Consider the following 22,460-nt stretch of genomic DNA (forward strand, 5'->3'; position numbering starts at 1 on the left):
AAAAAGAGTCACATATGTGTGAGCTGTTGGAGGCTAAAAACACATCAAAGACAGAGGGAGATGCAAGAGAAGGGGCCTGAGGAGATCTGGATGAAGCTCTGGCAGTGGCCACTAGACAGTATTTCTGATGCCCTCTTCCAATAAATTATTTGACCAAGCAACAATTATTAACAGAGTGACCATAGGCACTCTACTCCCCTTCTCTTTGTCTCAGCTTCTTCAACAAATAAAAGTAACTAACTCAGGATTTTTATAAGTATTACACATGGTAATACACATAAAGTATTTTGATTACAACGTGTAGTATGGAAATTAATAATGAATTAATTTTAGTGTTTTTTTAAAAAAACTCTTTTGTCGTTAGTATCACAATTTTACATAGTTGGGCAGTGGGTTTCTCTTTGTGCCATAATAAATTTATGCATGATTCAAATTATATGCAGAAATTAGAATAATACTAAGGTGATATGAAAAACGTATTTTCAGTAACATATCAGAAGATTGCTAAACTGCATAGAAAAAGGAATGAAAACAGAAGCTTGGTCATATATAGTGGAAACAAAAATAGAACTCATTTTCACACTGATGTATAAGAAATTAGAGCTAAAAGCTTGGATACCATTTGAATTTATCATTCTGCATCATTTTAAACTCTAAATTACCTATAAGTCAAAAAGACCTAGATCATTTATAGGAATAGTTATGAAAAAAAGTACTGACAGAGTTTGGTGAAAGAAATAGCAACAGAAAACGCAGTATATTCAAACTTCCTAAAAAAAATTTTTAAATGCATCATGAAGATACCTTTATTAGCCCTGAAATAATATTATGTTGAACCATATAAAGTCACCAATACTCGGACATTTTTTACCTATGGCAACAGCAATTTCATATGTTTCAGCCTAATACATAAAGCCTGTTGGGAGATAGTCTTCTATGCGCCTCTCTTTATTCATTTTGCTGACAATGCCAAGAGTGCGAGGCCCTGACCACTCTTTACCTGATCCACTTCTCAAGAGTTGTGTTTGCAGCAAGAAAGCAACCATAAGCAATGAAGAAATGCCTCCTTCTAAAATAAAGATCAGGCTTGCTTACTGCTTACTATAAAAGCAATGAAGTCCTCAAGCTCAGTGTTTCTGTCCTGTAACACAACTCACTGAATTTGTAGGTGTTACCTGGACTCTGCATCACCTGTTTGGAAGTTGGGAGCAAGGGAAGCCAACGTAAACATACTGATGCTTATGCAGTTTACTGGGCTGTGAGTAATAATGTCCTTTGTCTCTGATTCAGGAGTATCATGTCTCCTATTATTCATGAAACAAGTTGCAAGCTAACTTCTTAGCTTTAAAGTAGGGTAAAATAAAATCCAAGAAACAAAAATGCCACACCACAGGATACTCTCAACATTGCATTAGTTGCATCAGTTGTGAAGTTTTTCAAAACTATTGCCATTTAAGACCAGGAAGTTGAAAACGTCTTTAAGAAAGATCAGAATGGACATGCATCGCCTATCTATCCTTGCTCTTAGGATCCTTTCACAGGATGTGAAAAACACATCATGGTCCTTAGTCGCCTATACTCTTAGAACCATGGGAAGCCTCCAAGAAAGCTATGATTGTTTCCTTGATTCTTGGAAGAATCCAAGTAGAAGATTTTAGGCAAGTTGATTGCTTGTGTTTCCATCTGTTCTCTTCCAATTTTATTGGCTATGGGTTTACTCTTTAGATGTGCATTAAGCTTTGTAAATCTGAGCTCCTATAGAACTCAGAGCTCCAAATTGTTAAAGACAGTCTTAGAAACTAAAACACAGCCTCAATTAAAGCTGATAACCTGAGCCTCAAAGCGCAGCTCCTCTGCTTTCTCCCTGAATCTGGCATTGGTGGTCACACTAGTTTTCTTCCCTCCTAGGCTGACCATTGATGAAACCCAACCATGTTTTCCTGACAATGCCACAATGGTGGAATTGGCATTTTTATGTGAACAGCTGTTCTCAAATTCATTAAGCCCCATTGCCCCTGACATTTTTCTTCCTGACTCTTATCAGCCACACACTGGCAAAACCTGAAGAAATAAAGAGGACAAAGAAAGGCAATAGAAGGGTTACAACCAAGAAGCGTATTGTGACTGTGACCAACAAGGAAATTTAGAAATGGGTGACTGAACACCCAAGGATGCCCTGTCAGCCAGTCATAGATACAACATTTGTTCAAAGCCTGACAAGTGCTTAGCACCACGTCAAGGTGTCACATGGAGATAAATAGGAAATGACAGCCATCGATGTTACCTTAAGAGCACTTACAGTTTAATAGACAACATAGCACAATTAAATGCCTGTGTACCTGTAAGCAGCCAGTCTGGCCCTTGTTTACCTCTCTAATTACTCTTTATTTCTCTTCTAGTACCTGTCACAAGCTGCAATATTTAGCTTCTTTGTGCTCTTGATTGTTATGGCTTCCCTGGGCTGAGATTTGCCTAGTATGCAACAGTGTGCAGATTCCAATATTTACAACTATCACCTCCAGCCTCGACATTGGACTAGAAATTCCAAGAGGACAGGGACTATGCCTGCCTTATTCCCCATTATAATCCCAGAGTTTAGCAAAACCCATATAGTAGAGTCTCAAAAAATTTTTTGAACAATTAAATAAATAAATAGATAAAAACAGCCATAGTTATATATAGAGAGAGATTATGTAACATATCTTCTGAACGCTGCTACTAAGTCAAAACCACAAACTTAAGTGTAAACCTGGTTCAAAGGCACAAACAAAATTTTCAAAGACTTTAGGTGGGGGAAAAAAAATCTCTAGACCCCCGGGCAGCTGCCCTAAAACTGACCTCAGGTGCATCAATGAGGTCAGCCAAGATCAGCAAAACTGACCCTACCTGACCTCTAGTTTCATGAGCCATTGAATTTTAGAGTGGTTTGGTTTGCAGCGTTGTTGTATCAATAACTAATATTGTACTTTTCTTTCTTTCTTTTTTTTTTTTAAAGATTTTTATTGGAAAATTGGGGGATGGGAACAGTGCTGGGGAATTGGGGGAAGGGGAACAGACAAGTTACTGTCGTTTTGTTCTTCCGTCTAGTTGTGGAGGACGTTGCTTCACTGGCCCAACTTGGCACCATCATTGCGCTCTTCTTGGGCGAGACAGATCAGTCGCCAGCTTTTGGACGGCTGCTCACTGCGGCTGCTGGCCGCTCACACTGGTTGCTGGCTACACACGGTAGCCCATGGCAGCCCATTGCCACAGGGGCTGCAGCCTATGCCATCACCGGCGACTCACGGCAGCCCAGCTCCAGGTTGAGCTGTTGTTCAGCATCTTAGCTGTAGAGGGCAGTGTCACTGGCCCTCATATGTGGGATCCGAATCGGGGCCCTCTGGCGTCCCAAGCCAGTTCTTAACCATCACACCACTCGGTTGGCCCTGTACTTTTTAAAAGTCATAAAAATTAATTCCCAGCAAAACAAATATTACAATGCAAACATGGTTTGTCTTTATTGAAATAGAAAGTATTTTTATTAACAGTTAAATTATTTGGTTCCTCTATGACCACCAACACCTTCCCTGCAACTGCTTCCACTTCATTGGGGCTGAGCAGGCCTGGGTAGGATGTACTTAGAGAAAACACATGAAGCACATGAGCAGGCTCAGCACCATGGTGGAGGATGTCATCTTTACAGCACTGTTTGAGTACCAGTGTTTCTCATACACATCATCCAGCACTGAGAGCACAGCAGCCATGGTCTCCTCACAGGTGGCCTGAATCTGAGCTTCTGGCAGAAGAAATCCATGTGTACCATTGTCCCTCAGCTCAAATGTATATGAGAAGGGGATCCCAATGTCCCGAGCCCAGTCTCTTGAAGACCCTGATGAAGCATCTATAATACAAATGAAACCATGAAGGCAAAGTTAGAAATTATATAGTGAAAGCACAGATTTCTATCAGCCATTTCAGGAATAAAGGTTCAATCTGGCAAAATAAATAAAGTCCTTCATGTTAGTGTCTCATGGATAGCTGTCTTCTGCCTCTCCTTGATATTAAGCCCCTGTAAGGCAGGAATTACATCTTCTTTAGCCTCTCTATCTCGCCCCATCCTCAAAGCACCTAGACTTATGCCTGGCACGTAGCAGGGGTGCGGTTAAGTTTCTCAGCTGAATCAAAGACTGGACAAACTAATATTTTAAGGCAAGCATAACCTGACATATAAAGGAACAAAATGACCAAGTAGAAAAATATTATGCAAATATCATCTAGGTGGTCTTCTGGTGGGTGCAGGGGGTGGTGGTAGGAAATGGGGAAAAGCAGCGCACTCTCCTTTTAACTAAACTCTTTTTTTTTAAGATCCTTTCTCCAGGCCCCACCTGCTCTGCTTTCTTAGCCTGATGGGTCCTCTGGGAACTGAATCCACTGACCAAGGATCACTGGAAAATGTCCTTCCTGTGCCTTCTCCCTGCCAGCTCTTTTTAACTGGAGCCAGAGAGAGTTCTGGTCTGAGCCAGTGTATTAATTTTTTTTTTCTTCGAGCTCACACCTTATCCCTAGAGAGCATAATTCTGGATTTGTACACACTCTCTTTTATCCTTGGTCATTTTGATTTGTAAAATTTCCTGGTGATCCCAGGAGCTCGTCTCTCCTTCTTCTGCCCACCCCACTCCCCGAAGTCCACTGGTTTCTTTTGTGACATAGATACTATTGAGGAGGCGAAAAAACAGATACTTACATAAAATATCTGTACTCGATCCAACTTTATAATTGGTTCCATGCTTTGCTTTCAATGCATTTGCTGCCTTCTGTCCAACTTGGATCTGGAGGTGGGGAAGGCAGAGAGAGATATCTAGTGTTAAAAATAAAACCAACAATCCAGAGGGTTTGGTGTGTTGTCCAAATCCATTTCCAGAGTTCCAGACCATCTTTTCCACTTTCCATCGGACATCTATACATAGGTAGCCTGCTGATACTTCAGAGCCAACACACTCACACCCAATTTCATCATCTTCTGCCCTAATAAGTGAGGGTTTTTCCTACTTCTGGCTTATCGTGTTCCTCCAAACACATGGAAGATATTGCAGTCATCTTTGAATCTCCTTTCAAATGGTTACCAAGCTGCAGTTCCGGGGCCATCACCCTATTTCAGTCTCATTACCTCTGAAATAGACTATTGTCACCTTCTAACAAGGTTGATCGAGGCCCTGGCATGTATGTGGGAGGAGAAGCTAGGGAAGGGACACAGGGTTGATAAGGGAAGAGTTCAATTGGAAAGAATGTCAGCATATAAAACGTTAGAATTCTTATAGCTGTTCTAATTTTCAGAGAAGTGTAGAGCAAGGCTATATATGGCTATGTTTCCCCTAGATAGTGATTGCCAAGTTGTCTATCATGCAGTATATTTATCATGATTTCTACACATCTTTGGTTTGTAAATATATAGAGACTAATTACTAGTCTCTGGTAGCTTTAAATAATGCTAGAAATGGAAACCTCCTTGAAAAGTCAGCTTGATTCTATGTGCACTCTATCAAAGCTTACCCCTAAGAACCTGAAAGCATTGCTAGCTAGCTTCAATTGAGACAAAGTGGCAAAATTTTTACACAGCCTTTTTATTGAAAATTCTTGGAGATGGATATTTATGTTAACTCTTCAGCACCTGAGACTATAAATGATACAGAATTGAAGCAATCTTTCTCAATTCAGTTTGCCAGTTTCTGAATATAGCACTAAAGGGTTGTCCGTAATTCCCATCTTGGAGTTAACTTCCCGTAATGGTGACATTAATGGCCCAGGTCCCTCCTACCTTCTTGCCAGAGGGCTCCAACTATACAGCCAATCGGCAGCACAAGACTCTCTAATCTTTGAACACAAACCTTGCAAAATGGACACATGGTTATCTGTTTTCCTGAACTAAGAAGGGAATGAAATTCCACAGACGAATACTGCGGTATATGGGCCTCTTTTTTCTGTTGGTGGGAGGCCTGTCACATCAAAGATCTACCATGACCTGTCTTTGGTGGTTCATTTGTGTTTGTCACAGATCCCTTTAAGTAGAAAGTAGACATCTATGACAAATCTCACAGAAACTGGAAAATAAAGAGGGCTCTGGGCTACTCAACTGAAATCTCTGTTTCTGCAGATTTCTTTACTGAAGAAATGGAACTTCTAGGGCTAAGACATGAGAGAGAAATAGGACACAGTGGACTGGACATCTAAACTGATAACAGCTCCTGAAAACTGTAAACACTTCCTGAGCAGAGAGAGACAGTGTGAGGTGGTCAGGTGAATGTAACCTCTGGAGTCTGAAGACATGAATTCGAGCCTGGGCTCCACCATTCACTGTCTTGAGAGGTTCTAAGAATATAGTTAACTCATGGTCTCAATTTTCACATCCCAAAGTGTCCTAAGGGTCAAATGAAACAATGGCTATCAAATCCTTTTGTAATTTGTAAAGTCCTAGGCAAATGTTAGTTATTTCCATATCTTGCAAGATGATCGTGTAGTACAGATGTCCAAAAACATTACAAGAAGGATATTGGGGTACTGCAGATATTTTTGACTGCTGAGAGAAAGACTCCCTTCAGCAAAGCTCTATAGTGGTTTTTCTTTTTGTGCCTAGACATGTGTTTTATGGGTCACGCTCCAGAGGGAGAGAGACAGGACGTGTAAGAGAACCAGTGGGTCCTCTAGCCTCTGTGATCATAAGAACAGAGTGAGCTTAGTCCCCGTCCATTCCAGCATTTGTTGAAAATGAAGTTTATTTTAAAAAATAAAAAAAGATAAGCAGAAAACAACAAGTGGTGGTCAGAACGTGGAGAAATTGAAACCGTTGTGTACTGTTGGTTGGAATGGAAAATGGTGTATCTGCTATGGAAAACAGTATGACGGTTCCTTGAAAAATTAAAAATAGAATTACCATATGATGCAAGTACCCCTGATTACATACCCCCAAAAATTGAAGTGGGATCTCAAAAGATAGTTGTACACCTATGTTCACAGCAGCATTATTTGCAAAAGCCAAAGGTGAAAACAACTCAAATGCCCATTGATAGATGAATAGGTAAAGGAAATGTGGTTTATACATACAATGTAATATTATTCAGCCTTAAAAAGGAAGGAAATTCTGACACATGATACAACATGGAAGAACCTTGAGGACATTATGCTAATTGAAATAAGTTAATCACAAAAAGACAGATACTGTATGGTTCCATTTATATGAGATATCTAGCATAGTCAAACCCATAGAAAAAGAAAGTAGGATGGTGATTTCCAGGGGTAAAGGGAACGAGGAGTTGTTGTTTAATGGGTATAGAGTTTCAATTATGCAAGATGAAAAGTTTTAGAGATTGGTTGCACAATAATGTGACTATACTTAGCACTACTGAACTGTCCACTTAAAAATGGTTAAGATGGTCAATTTTATGTTATATGTATTTTACAATTAGAAATTGAAAAAGAAATCATTTTTTTAAAAGATACGAATATTACAATCTGAAATTTACCCTCCATTAGACTTGTGTCTATTGTCCTCAAGTTCAAAAAAGGGCAAAGAGCTCAGTACTTTTTAGCAAGTCTGCCCACCAATGCTTAGGTAAACACAGCTTCAGAGAAGGACCTGGATGAGACAAAACTCACATTCCCAGCCCCTGCTTGGATTTCACTGGCACTTCCCCTTACAAATACTCCCAGGCAAATACTAGAGGCAGACTTTAGAAGAAAACAAAGCATTGTGTTTAGCAGAGAAGAGAGCAGATATTATTTAGCCATGTTATTTTAGATACGCCATATTCCACTAACAGCTGGCAAGGTCTTTAAAGCACAGTTCAAAAGCTATAATTGCTGAACGGAGCTTCAGGAGAATTTACAGAAATGAAAGCACATTCCTGCAGATTATTAACATAATCATCTCATTTATATTATAGACGAATACCTAAGATGTCTCCCAACTTGACATTTTATGAAACAGGTAGTTAATTAATGTAGGTAAAGCAGCATTTAACCTGAAACCTTCCCAGCAGGCATCTGGCAAGGTGTAAAAAGCAGGAGAAAGAAGATGAGGAAGAGCAGAGAGAACAAAAACGGGGCTGGAGCCAAAGTCTTGGAACAGGAAATCAGGGAAAGGAAAGCAAGGGTCCGACGGAGGCTTCTCCAAAGCCTCTGGTGCTCTGGGTCTTACCAGTTCTTCATAGTTACTTGTTTTATTTTTGGTATAGCCATAGGGCAGGAGAATGAGCTGTCCATAAGAGTGCATGGTCAGGTAGCATACAATGTCCTCTTTCTTGCTCTCTATAAAGCTGGAAACAGCTTTTGTCTCGGGCTCAGACACTGGTCCTGTCCCACAGAATGTTAAATCTGTGCAGTTTTTAGAGGCACCGATACCTGGAAACCACAGAGAAGGCACCATGATTTTAGTTTAGAACCGACGGAGGGCAAGGACTCCTTGCTCAGGGCATCTGTGGGGAGAATCAGGGCCTGTTTGACTTTGCTTGGCTAAGCTAGCCTGATTAACATAGTCCAGCGGTTCTCAACCTTCCTAATGCTGCGACCCCTTAATACAGTTCCTCATGTTGTGGTGACCCCCAACCATCAAATTATTTTCGTTGCTACTCTACAACTGTAATTTTGCTACTGTTATGAATCGTAATGTAAATATCTTCTTGTTTTCCGATGGTCTTAGGCAACCCCTGTGAAAGGGTCGTTCGACCCCCAAAGAGGTCACAACCCACAAGTTGAGAACCGCTGAGTAGTCCATGTTGATAGTCATTCAAGGAGCAACTCAGAAAGGCAGAAGGGCTGATACTTGGGTTTAGGAATAAACTCCATGCTTACACGGCTGGGGGGGGGGAGATGAAAATGACAGAATGGCATTTTCAGGAACCTTTTACTCAAGCTTGTGATGGGCCCTGAAACAAGTGGTTGGGAACCTAAGGTCAGACTCTGACATCGTCTTGTTGGCCTAAGTTTCTCCCTCGTTGTCTTGCTGGTTTGAGTCTCATTAGAGCTATTTTGCAAGTGTGTAAATAGTTTGTCCTCACCAAAAACGATAAGGCCCATCATCAACTGAGCCCCTTTTACATGCTGTGCACATGCTGGGCCCAGCCTCTCCTATGTGGCATCTCATTTAATCCCACAGCAACCTGCTGGTAAGACGGTACTACTGTGGGCCACATTTTAAATAAGAGAAAACTGAAACAGGAAGATGAAGCAATTTTTCCAAGGTCACTCAGCCACTAAGTCTGAATTTTAAGCGTTGCCATCTGGTTTTTAAGCAGACTGCTCTTAACCATTCCTAACTCTTTATTGACTTCCAGTTCACTGGGCATGTTGTGATTCAGAAACAAGAAAATGCCTTAAGGAGAAGATAATGTTTACCTTGTTTACTTCTGCCCTCCTGCTGTACAGTAATCTGCAAGAATGAGTCTCTGCATTTTCTTCTCTTTATGACAAGTCATATATTTCAAAACAAAGTGATTAGTTTCAAACATATTCGCACTGGTCTAGGTCTCCTTTGCCCTTGGTTGGCCAACCTCACTTGAAGAAGAGTCCTGCACTTAAGCTTTACCGCTTTTTACTCTACACATAATACGTCTCTTTAGCGGGAAGCCCAGACAGCTGTACAAAATTAGGCGTTTATTTCCAAAAGTTCTATCTCTAGTAATTCTCCTCTTTCCTGGCTTCTCAGCGCCCATTTTTTGTTCATCAATTCATCTGCTAAACATGTACTTACTGCACCAGGATGCATTGAAATTTCGATTGAGATCTGTCCCAAAACACGTGCCATTATTATGAGATGAACGGGACTTCCTCCACAGCCGATCCTGTAACAGAGGGACATAGGGATGTTGCCATTTTAAGGTCTCATAAATCACAGTGTTAGTAATGATGGGTGTTCCTCCAATATGAATAATCATTCCTGGGATTCTCTGGAAGGACTTGCCTGTAATATGATGAAGCTTGTGCTTGTGATTTTTAGTCTTGCAGATAGGCTAGCAGCCCCCAATAACAGGAACATTGTAAAACATCGAATTCGAGGCCTTTTACTCACAAGCAGATTAGCAGTGCCTGGTGGACGTGATCTGCTTAATCAGGGAAAGCTTCAGAGAGTCATTTATTTAAGTCCAAGTGATACAGGATGAAAGGGAAATAGCTTGGCAGATGGAACAAGGCTGTTCCAGATGTATCAGAGACAGTCTCTGCACAGCTCTGGAAACAGAGGACTGATGCGTGGAGATAGGAATAAAGACAAGTTTCACCAGACAAGCTCAGAGGGATGGACTTCATTCACATACTGGGAGAAAGGCTATTGCAGAGAAAGGGGTCCCGTGAAGGCCTTCGGGGGAGTGTTTGGGGAGGGGGAGGAATGAATACTCTCTAGAAAAGGGGTCTCTTATTTGTGGAGTAATATGCTTTAGAAACATTTTAAAGAGGAAGTTGTCTGCTATATAAAAAACTTTATGAGATGTTTGCCCCATGTGTGAGTGATCACAATGAAAGATGAGGACTGGGTTAGTATTTAAACATCATCTGTGCCCCTCGTGCTTCTAGAACTGATGTGAGGTGAACCAGGTGGTAGGCCACCCACAAACTTTAAGGAGATGGAGTTGGAGAAAAGTTAAGTATAACTAGAAACCTGGGAATATGTCCAAACAAACGAAGCAAACCTGTGCTGAACTTCAACTCTAAAAAGGCCTCTTTGATACTAAACTTGACTTAGATTGTTGGCTTAAAAATGTTAGGTTGACTTTTATCCCAAATAGGGTTTCTTTCTTTACAAGTCCACAAAACATTTTTATAGCTGCAATGACTGAGGTCAGAAAAATGAACCTGAGTCAAGATCTAGTTTGTGAACTCATCCCAGGACCAAGTTCGATATACTCACAGTTGTCCAACTGTAGATATAACCGTCTATGTTAAGAACTGGGAGCACATAGAAGTCCAGGTTCATAAGGAACCTTCTTATCTTTGAGTTGTCTTTATAGTTTTGTAGAACCTGGAAATTTAAGAGAAACTTTGGAATGATGCTGGAAAGAGGTCTGTTCTCTCTTCATTTTTTTAATGACTTCAACTCAATCCTAGAAGATAACGATACATCCACCCTCCACCCTCCACCCTCCAACCCATTCAGTTTGGCCTATTGGTGATGGTGGTGGTTCTCAAACTTCAGCCCGTTTCAGAATAACCAGGAAGACTTGCTAAAATATGGACGTCTTGGTTCCACTGCCACACCTACTCCCCATCCCTAGGTCTGAGGTGATCTGGAGCGGAGCCTCAGAATTGGCATTTAACAAAATCCCAGTTATGTTGATGGTGTTGGTCTAAGAACCACTTAAGAATTACTTTTTGTGGGTTAAATTCTTAATGTTTGGGTTTCTGAAAAGACTGACACAAAAAGCATCTTACATTACTTTTGAAAGTTTTTTATTCCCTCTAAGGAGGGGTACGGGTAATATGTGAAAATACACTGTGCTAGCTATTTTCCACGTGTTAATCTCTTAATCCACACAACAGCCCCCTGAAGTAGTCATTTCATAACTCCTATTGCAGTTGGAAACTGGGGGCTCTAGTGTTAGAAAATTAGTCCAGGACTATGTGAAAGAGGCAGCGCAAGGATTCACTCATCTCTAACTTCCAAGATGTATTTTCTTCTACATTTAGATATGTTTACCTTCCAATAAAAATGATTTTGTATGTACTAGAAAGAGATCAGGATACCTCATTTTTCAGCAAATCTATTTATTAATTTCATTTCCCTTGGGGAGAAGGAATAGCTCAGTAGATTTGCATTGCCAAACATGTGAATGAAGCATGCTTTCTAAATAGCCAAGACGCGACAGGTGTTTTGTGGGGTGGTTAACCATTCCAAGGGAGCTCAAGACACTTACTTCTTTCACAAACCATTGGCAAAAAGCAGGGGCAATCCATTCTCTGCTGTGAATTCCGCAGTCCATCCAAATGATCTTCTTGGGGTTATTGGATGGCAGGCTGATCTGAAGGGAACATCTGTGCTCCATTACCAAACAATCACTTATTATTGTAAGCCACTGTGCAAAGTTATCAGGTTTTTCATTTCCCTACAGGTCCCTTGCTTACTCCACTCTGTGATTTCAAGCCTGATGCGAGGATGCTGGCAGAGATACCCACCAATATGACCCTTTCAGACCCCTCCTTGGCTACTTTTGCTCCCCTGCTGGTAACCTTGGCTGTTGTTCTTAGGGCCACGTGCTGAATTCCCATGTCCCCTACCCAAAGCCTGGTAGGGAGGCTGGAGATCGGGTTATCTCCATGGCTATGCTATTATCTGGCTGTGTGACCTTGTACAAGTTACTTCATTTCTCTGGGTCTTGGTTCCCTCAACCATAAAATGAAGGAGCTAAAAACTGAAGGTTATCTATGGTTTTCAATCATTTTTATGCAAAATAAGGTTTTGAAAATGAACAATAAATATTTTTTTAAAACTCAAAATACACACATGAAAAGTGAACTGGCTCTGGTTTATGCACGAGTGAGGAGTTTTCCCTTGTGCAACCCCTCCTCTCCCACCTCTGTGAGAGCCCAGAGGCACCCAGGCCTTCACAGAGCCAGACACTCAGCCAGAATGTCTAAGTTCCCATCCAGTCTCATCATCCACAATTCCAAGTTCCTCAGCTGGGGTGAGGGAGGCCCAGCACGGAGAAAACAAAGGAATAATCTCTTCTATTGGGTTGTTGGAAAAGTCATGACGTATTTTGTATATGTTTTTCAAGGGTCATTCATTTATATAAAGAACAAAGATTGGGCCAGCCGAGTGGCTCAGTTGGTTAAGAGCTTGAGCAAGCTCTGAGCAACACGGTCGCCAGTTCGATTCCCAGCCTGAGCTGAGCAGCCGCTGAGCTGCCAAAAGAAGACAGGATGGCCCAGTTAAAAAAACAAAACAAAACAAAAGAACAAAGATCAATCAATGATATATTGCCCATTTTGTTCGATAAATTTTTGCCACCTTTCAGTGAGCTTCATAATTCCTCGTTCATACAAGGACCTGTCTTTATCTGCAAAAAAATGAACAATGTGCTGATTTACAGCCTCATCTGAATTGAATGTTACACCACACAAGGAGTTTTAAAGAGAGCAAAACAAGTGAAAGTCTGACGGCACAAGGTCAGGCGAGTATGGTGGGTGTGACAACACATCCCATCCAAGCTCCAATAATTTTTGATGGGGGACCAAACTTGTGTGTGGTCTTGCGTGGTTGCAATGGAACACAACTCCTTCACAATTAACAAGCTCTGGACGCTTCTGGATGATGGATTCGTTCAAACTGTCCAGTTGCCAACAGTACACATTCAAATGTTTTGTTCCTTGGTAGGAGCTCGAAAAACATGACACCTTTAAAATCCCACCACACTGACAGGATAACCTTCCTCTGATGAATGTCTGCTTTCAATGTCGTTTGAGGCGAACCATCATGTCGGGACCAAGACTGTTTGCACACCACATTGTTGTAAACAATTCACTTTTCATTACAGGTTATCAGTCACTTCAAAAAAGGATCGTTTTCCTCAAAGTTAATGAGCATAGTGCAGATGTTTATAAGCGCCATCAAATGAACTTCTTTGAGTTCATGTGGAACCCAAATATCGAGCTTGCTTATGTATCCCAGCTTCTTCAGGTGGTCATGAATGCTTGAATGATAGATGTTCAATGTTCCTGCAATCTCTTGTGTTGTGTAACATTGGTTTGACTTGATCAATGCCTTTATTTTGTTGTCATCAACCTCGGTGGGCCTTCCTGACTGAGGAGCATTGTTGAGATCAAAATCACCAGCATGGAATTTCGTGAACCATCATTGGCACTGATGTTCTTGTAGAGCATTGTCACTGTAAACTTTACACAACTTTTCACAAGTTTGATGTGCGTTCTTCCCTTTATGGAAGTAAAATAGTAAAATATGACAAAAATACACAGTTTGGTGTTCCATCTTCCACTTGTTGTAAAATCTCCAAAACTCAACCAAACTGCTCAATTTTTTTTTTAGAATGAAGCTAGAATGGCCAGCTGTCAAATGACATAGCAATAATATAGATGCGAATGACTGTAGTACTTCCAAAAATGAACTAGTGCCATCTGTTGCAAACATGCATCATGACTTTTCCGACAACCCAATATTTGTAGGTCTTAACTGTTTTTAAGTGCTACGTCCATGATCCCACCTGATTATCCCGAATCCTCTTTACTCCAGCTCTTGATTCCACTCAGATGATTAACATTAAGTCTTTCCAAGTTTTGAATTTTAAAAGCCCAGTTTGGGGTAGAAAAAGCAGTCTTTCTGTACTGCCTTTTCTAACATTGTCTACATTTCTGAGTAGAGCCCCTCCCTGAATAGTAAACAAATGTCCTTGGATTGGGTGGGAGAGACCCCTCTTCCCCAGTAGTAATTGTCAGCCTTCTCACTCACCTTCAAATAATACATGGGCCGAGCCTCATAGGTCATCCCTAGGAAATTTTGTGTCACCACTTCTGTGTACTGCTTACTTATCTGGCTCATCCACTGATAGATCTGAAACAGCCAGGGAAGATTGCAGGTATCATAAACAAGATTATTTGCTTGCCTCAATTAAGATAACTGCCTCTTTCCTTAAGATACTGAACTCTGTACTCTGCTCTGCTCTGCAGTAGCTGTGTGCAAAACAGTCCAAAGGACTAAACCAATGAATTATTACCCATCCTCTTCTATTTTCTCTAAAAATCTAATCAGCCATAAGTCTTAGGACACCCTACTGAACTTTACAAATCAGTTTTTGAGAATTAACAATTTCAATAGTCCACTGATAATACTTCAGAAACATTATAAAACAATGCATCCTTCAAATGGCCACCAGACTTAGATTTCATGTGGCATCCAATCATTCCAGAAATTTCAGGTCAGGCTTATTTTGCAGGATTTTCCTCAGTCTTTGTGGATTTCAGCAATATCCTTTGCTAATGTTCATGATTCCAAGATTAAGGAAGAGTTGGGTATGCCCTTCACAGAATATGCCAACAGAAATTTCTAAATCAAGCCCAAGTTAATCGTTTTGATTAAACTGGGGAGACCTGAATAGATGTTTATTTAATTACAAGTCTTACACCATGCTTAGAAGGAAAGGGTCTTACATTTTTGCCTGTAAGCCAATGACCTAGGGTTCTATAAAAGTGAATGGAATAAGGGAATTCACAAACATAAGACATGAAGACAATCATTGAGGTATAATAAGATATGTCCCATATTTTAAATTCTTTCTTGTATTATTTGAAAAAAAACTTTTAGAAAATATTAACATATTTCCAAATATTGACAGAATAAATGGTAAAGCCTATGTGGAGGACAACTCGTACGTGTATATAAAAAAAATTTAGACACGCATATCCTTTAACCCAGCAATTCTATTTTTTAAAAATTTATACTTAAAAAAAAGTTTTGCATAGTGTCCCACATACAGCCCCCCACACATATCTGTGTATATAGTAGCTAATTTTTCTTACTGTAACTAATTTTGGAAATCACCAAACTTAGTAACAATACACGTATTTCTTTGAAAAAAGTTTTCTTCTCTTAAGAACTGTTGATTATCTGTTGCATCCGACAAGAACTACCACATTTTCAGCTCAATATGATTCAGTCTGAAGGCCTTTCCACCCCACACCACACACACATTTACACATTGGCCCTGCCCTGCTTAAACTGGCCAGGAACTTGATGAACAAGAGGAAAGGTTAATTCTGCTTCACGTTCACACTAGCAAAATTGGTTGGGGTGTTCTTTTCCTCCTTTTTCTTTTTGTTGTTTATTTGCCTCTTTATTTCATATCACCAGGATTTGTAGCTTCAGTGGTGGTAGTTGGTGGGTGATATTTGGGAATCCCTTGATTTCAGTGTCCAAGTAAATCTCCATGGACATTAACAGTGAACCACCTCTGCCCATCCTAAAGTTGGTTGTGATCCCTACCACCCCCACCATGTATACTTGCTCACCTCCTCCATGGGGTGGTATCTGTCATAGGAATAGGTCTCCAGGCTCCTCGATGGAGTCACTGTCTTGTCCACAGCCTCTTGACTGTGTTGTGCTCGTGATCTCCAAAGAGAAGAAAGTCAGATGGAAAGCAATGAAGAAACCGAGCTATCATGAAGTTTGGAAGGTTGATGAAAAAGGTCATAGAAAGCAATGTGCACAGCCTCTGGAGGATTTAAGCCATTTACCTCCTAAGGTAAATACTATTATTCCAGGTGGTTTTTTTTTTTCTAGAAGATTTTGTTACATAGGCTAAATTATACTTTTATCTCACCCTAGAAATTAGACATAAAACGTTTATTAGCCCATTTAAAACTTTTTTTCTATCTCTGATTTGGATTACAAAGAGAGCAAAATAAGTATTTGCATTATCAGGTCACTAGAAAATAATTTTAGTGCTTTTTCGGAATGAGGAGAGGAGAGGAGAGGGAATGAAGCAAATAAGGAGACCTTTTTATCCCTCTCTTCCTCATTCTTTGAACTGGGTGTCCTGCCTGCTATGTCCTGCCAGGAAATGAGATCATTGGAAAGGCTTCACAACAGTGTTGGGACCAGGGATGGTGGCTGTTCAGAGCAACTCTGCTTCTTCCTTCGTGCAGTTGAGCAGATGTTTGGGTCTGACTTTATCACAGTTATGTTCTCAGTGATAGGAAAGTGAGTCCACGAAAAAGCAGGGCTGGCACTCGGTGAATTCCTGTTTCCATTGGGCTAGTGTTCCCTGGCAACTACATGTATAGAAAGGGATAAATTAAAGGTAACTGGACACTGGCAAGCACCAACATTTGTCTTTCCCCCAGCTAACGTCTGCAAAATGTGTACGTTGCCTCCTAAGGCCGGCATTGAACCACTGGATCCACGGAATATGCAAAAAAAGTGAACTGTCTGGAATTTGAGTGAAAATGCATGACATTAAAAGTGCGTATTGGGCCGGCCGAGTGGCGCAATGGTTAAGAACTGGCTTGGGATGCCAGAGGGCCCCGGTTCGGATCCCACATATGAGGGCCAGTGACACTGCCCTCTGCAGCTAAGATGCTGAACAACAGCTCAACCTGGAGCTGGGCTGCCATGAGTTGCCGGCGACGGCATAGGCTGCAGCTCCTGTGGCAGTGGGTTGCCATGGGCTACCGTGTGTAGCCAGCAGCCAGCAGCCAGCGTGAGCGGCCAGCAACCGCAGTGAGCGGCGGTCCAGAAACCGGCGACTGATCTGCCTCACCCGGGAAGAGAGCAATGGTGGTGCCAACTTGGGCCAGTGAAGCAACGTCCTCCACAACTAGACTGAAGAACAAAACGACAGCAACTTGTCTGTTCCCCTTCCCCCAATTCCCCAGCACTGTTCCCATCCCCCAATTCCCCAATAAAAATCTTTAAAAAAAAAAAAGTGCGTATCACTTTTACATGAAATTAAAAATAACAGTTAAGCCTTAGAAACCCAAATACTTAGTTCAGGCAATGTTTAAACCATATACTTAGAAAAGGCAGTCCCCTGTTTCCAGATAATTTCTTGCACTATACATAATACATGTGGGGAGGGAAGGAAAGAGCTAGGTAATCCCTCAAATTATCACCAGTCTCATCTCACCGATCAAATGAATAGATTGTTGTGCTTTGTGTATTCTTTATAAATAAGAATTCATAAAATGACTAACAGAGAAAATGATCCTTTGGGGTACATTATTAATAAATACTGAAGATCAAAGATTGATGAAATTTTGACTGGAATGTATAAAGACACAAAAAAAAACCCTAATGAATAGTGAGGCAAATTTTATATTTTACACACTTAGCAAAGAAATGGTTTCATAAGTATTTCTTGACAGTAAAGTATTTTTTAACTTTTTTCCCTGTTTATGAAATTAGCATATGCTTATAGTGAAATATTGCAAAAGCATAGAGAGAAAAAGGAGGAGAAAAAGAGAAAAGAGAAAAATGAATCTTCAATAATCCCACCTCCCTGAATTAACCTGTTGATATTTGGCATGTTTCCTGTCAATTTTTCATCTGTGCATATTTTTTTTTCTTAAACACAGTACAGATTATATCTATATATATTTTGTATTTACTCTTGGGTATTCTATATTCTACCAGAGACATTTCCTCAAACCAATAAAAACCCTTCATACACATTATACTTAATGACTGACTGATATTTAATAGGAAGTATACATTACATGATATCATTTATTTAAATATTGTTATCTGTACTGCATATTAAAGCTGTTTCCCCAGATGGATTTTTGCTATTGTAAATAATTCTGGAGTTAATGGCTTTTTGCATACATTTTTATGCACATTTCTTATTATTTCTTTGAGTTACATTCCAGGAAGAAGAATTAGTAGGTCAAACAGAATGAACATTTTCAAGGCATCTAATTCATATTGCTAAAGCCCAAATGATTCAACAGACTTATACTTTTATTGGGAGGATGTGATATGTATGAGAGAAAGAATATGAAGTTTGTCATCTTTGTTAAGTGTAGATTTTCTAGACTATCATTACATCAATCTTAGTGAATAAAGAGCATCAAAATGGCAGCTAATCTGTGTTTTGAGTTGGTAAGAGCCATATAAAAATGGACATTATTTTATATCAGTAAATAATAATGAAAATGGAAACAGCCAATCAGAATCAGGACTAGCAGATTCAAAATGTTTTTCTCAGGTGTAGTCATAAGGAGCTATCCAATGGAAGCTGTCTCATCTGAGTCCCACTGCCTGAGCTGAATCACTTCCATAATTTAACCTGGGCTTGGCAGGTTTTTTTAAAATAAATATTCTAATGCATCTTTATGGTAGAAAGTTTGCAAAATGAAGAATAGTTGAGAGACAGAAAAAAGATCACCAACAAAGATAACAATTATCATTTTGGTACATATTTTTTCTTATATTTTTCTAAGTATTTTATATGCTGCATCTTTCCTTTAGTGTAAAATATGTATTTTCTCATGCTATTAAAAATTTCATAATATTCTAATGGATGAATAATATTCCATTATTATATATCATATATCAATATTTATGTAACTTAATATGGTATATTTAGGTTGTTTCCAAGTGTTATAGTATTTCATGTAATATTTATATTATACATGAGGCTGCATGTTAGGGCATAAAATTCTTTCCATATAGTTTAATTCCCTAGCCTAGATTTCCAGAAGCAGGGATACTAGCTTAAAGGGTGTGTAAGTTTTAAGGCTCTTGATAGTTTTAAGCAAGTTGATTTTTTTCTAGTCAAAGCTCTATAAAAAAATGTCTTTGTCTCTAATTCATAAATGAATACTCTCAGAGGGAAGATAAATGCAGTATCCCTATGAAACCAAGTAAACTAATGGAAAAAACAAAAAGACAATGTCCAAACAGGTTTTTGTCATCACATAGATCCTGGACTCTATATATCTGAAACCAAGTTGTCTATGAAGCTAAAGAACAAGTTGAGATCACAGAGATAGTCTGGGGCAAGAATCAGAACATATTTTTCTGTTCTGTGAGAGCATTTGTTGCAAGATTCTTTAACCATGAAGAAAAAGAGGAAACACTTTATAACTATACAGTCTAGATGAGATATGAATAAATGAGCAAAATACCAAGTTACATATTAATGAGGGAAACTGTACTTTATATAGAAACTGCACTATACACACACACAGAGTTTAATATATATTATATATTTACAGAAGTTATGATTCATTATGAATAAGGAAAAAACACAAAAATAGACAAATGACACGAATGGGCAACTTATAAACCAATAATATGAGTAATAAACAAGACAAAATACTTAACCTTATTGGAAATCAACAAAATGCAAAAGAAGCCGTCTGCGGGTATTGTTCACTTATCAAATTGGCAAACAGAAAGTGCTTTCATATATTATTGTTGGAAGTGTAAACTGATGCAACTTTTCTAGAGGGCAATTTGGCAATGTATACCAAGATTCTTAATTTTTCTCAGCTCCTGACCCAGTAATTACACTTTTTATCACTTATATTAAGAACATAATCAAAGATTTGCAAAAAATATATATTGATGTGGCCAGATGCTCATCATGGCATTATTTACAAAAATAACAAAATAGAAATCAAATAAATGCCTCATAAGGTAACAATGCTGGAATATTATTAGCAGTTGCAATGTGTTTGAAATGATTATAAATGTCATAGAAAAATTTTTACCATACAATTTAACTGAAAAATTTTGGCAATAGTACTATATACATAATTAGTTAGCTAGCTAGCTATCTAGAAATATTAGCAATAATTATCTTTTGGTAAAACTATTTGGTAGTTTTAAACATTTTTTTATTGATAATTAGAAGGTAATTTACCAGTGAGAAACCATATAAATAAAGGACATAGAATTGTCATTATAATTTCCATTTTAAACAACAAAACATGACATGTCTATTGATATTTATTATACATTGTGCTAGGAAATGTTTATTAAATATTTATTCATTTATTCAAAGATTATTAATATTTAGTGATAAAAGTTTAGTGATCATTATTATTCTCATCTTATGGTGGTATGTATGGTTGGAAGAATCCAGCTGCACTCATCTTGAGTGCATAAGATGAATAAACATAAAACATAAGCTTTATGTTTAGACAGTCTAAATCACAATAGCCCCTCTTCCCACTTCCCACTCACCTATCATACCCCAGCCCCCAAGGGACCAGCATCCCCAAGAGGTAAATGGTACCAAGCAGAGGCTTCATTCTTCTGCCAACAGAGCTAGAAAGTCCTGGGTCTCTCTTGCAGGTCAATAAATCAAGTGTCTCTGAGAACGCATCCAGGGTTTGACTCCCACAATCAAGATAAGATAAGTCAGTTAATTGATAGCTCAGCAGGAACTTATATAACCAGTGGCTCCATCACGTGCTCAAACAGCTTCTTTGTTTTTTAAATAGTGGAAAACACTCCCATTTGATTTCTCATTTCTCTTCTACAACTGAATTTACACAAGCCCTTGGCTTCACCAGATCCGGAAAGAAGTGTCTTCCCTATTTCTAGGAATCCCCATCACTTGTTCTCAGGAGCTGACCACTCCCATTGTTCATGCCACAAAGTTACTGGGCATATTAGGTGATGTGTCTTCTGCTCTGGTCAAAGCAGCAGCCATGATAATGATTCAGGATCTCCATTCCGCTTCCGAATCGAAGGCTTTATTTGGAGTCAAATGCCTTCTCTTGTTCTGATGTCTATCTACATCAGTCCACATCACCAGCTTCTTAAACAAAACCAGATATCTCCAAATATGAGCAGTGAAAATATTTAAAATACTTTCCCAAGTGGATTTCCCCACACATTCCTCTCACATAAAGGACACTCTCAGACACCCCACCATGTTTTTGATCAAACCCAGGATATGCCTGAATCTTAAACCATGATCAGTAAAAGTAAAGGCTCGAGTTAAGATTGCTGCTGAAAGTCTAATTGAGCAAGGCAAAGTTTAGTGCAGAGTCCAGTTTAAATTCTTTGCCCTATATTTATTCATTCATCTATTCATTCATCCTACAAAAATGCCATGCGTACTCACTATATACCAGGCACTAGGATAAAGATGAATACATACCAAGATGGATGAGGCAGACAGAATTTTTGTTGCTATGGAACTCACAGTAGAGTTGAGAGAACAAAAACAACTACACCAACAAATAATACAATTTTAAGTAAAGGAAATCAAATTAAGGAGATGGGGGTGATCATGGGCCAAGAGTCTGTTGGGATAGAGAGGCTTCTCTTGACTAATTTCAGACAATTTTTGAGTAACATTCTAAATGATGTGGTTCATGCAAAGGGCTGTTGAAGAAGTGTTCTAGGTAAAGGCGGCAGCATGTGTAGGGGGGTCTTAGGAAATGAGTTTGGTGCCCTTGAGGAACTAGAAGAATGCCAGTGTTTGAGTGCAGTAGGAACAGGGAGTGATAAAAGATGCAGTCAGGGACATAAGCAGGAGCCAGATCTTATAGAAACCATGGGCCATAGTATGGACTTTGGATTTTATTTTACGAAATCATTGAAAAGGTTTTGGTTTTATATTTGAAAAGATTACTCTGGCTGCTGCATAGAGTGAAGGCTAGAGAAGGATAAGAATGGAAATGAAAGACCCGCTGGGAGCACACCACAGCATTCCAGGGGAGAGACGATGGGGACTCAGGCTAGCCAGTCATGGGGAAATGGTGAGACACAGTCACACTAAGAATTTATCTTAGAAGCAGACCCAACAAACTTGCTTATGGAATGAATATGAAGTGTGAGGGAATTAGGAAACTCAAGAACAATTCCTAGATTTGGGGGCCAAGAAATGGAGTGAATAGTGGTGACTTTTTATAAGGGATGAATAGGTTTGGGGGGATGAAAAGTGAAGAATTCTATTTGGCCCTGATAAGTTTGAGATGCTTGTTAGACATCCAGAGGATTGTCAAGTGGGCAGCAACTACGACAGGCT

General features: G+C 39.4%; 1 protein-coding gene across 1 annotated transcript; it reads right to left on the reverse strand.

Moving 5' to 3' along the window:
* Window positions 1-3,554: 3,554 nt before the first annotated feature.
* CPO (carboxypeptidase O) lies at window positions 3,555-20,767 on the reverse strand. The gene is made up of 9 exons (XM_019652943.1): window positions 20,663-20,767; window positions 15,982-16,081; window positions 14,426-14,527; window positions 11,877-11,981; window positions 10,874-10,984; window positions 9,722-9,812; window positions 8,171-8,373; window positions 4,724-4,808; window positions 3,555-3,880 (listed from the first exon to the last, which is right to left on the reverse strand). The coding sequence occupies exons 1-9, from the start codon at window positions 20,728-20,730 to the stop codon at window positions 3,618-3,620; spliced, it is 1,128 nt and encodes a 375-aa protein (XP_019508488.1). The 5' UTR covers window positions 20,731-20,767; the 3' UTR covers window positions 3,555-3,617.
* Window positions 20,768-22,460: the final 1,693 nt, after the last annotated feature.

Source organism: Hipposideros armiger, unplaced genomic scaffold, assembly GCF_001890085.2.
Source record: "Hipposideros armiger isolate ML-2016 unplaced genomic scaffold, ASM189008v1 scaffold_190, whole genome shotgun sequence".
In the NCBI taxonomy this organism is placed as follows: Eukaryota; Metazoa; Chordata; class Mammalia; order Chiroptera; family Hipposideridae; genus Hipposideros; species Hipposideros armiger.

Bases quoted from the DNA above. Each gene is read 5' to 3' on its own strand.
- CPO (XM_019652943.1), bottom strand. From the start codon at position 20,730: ATGAAGCCTCTGCTTGGTACCATTTACCTCTTGGGGATGCTGGTCCCT. The intron at 16,082-20,662 runs GTGAGTGGGAAG...TTCTCTTTGGAG, and splicing joins TGGGGGCTGGGGTATGATAG to ATCACGAGCACAACACAGTC. The intron at 14,528-15,981 runs GTGAGCAAGTAT...TGGCTGTTTCAG, and splicing joins GATACCACCCCATGGAGGAG to ATCTATCAGTGGATGAGCCA.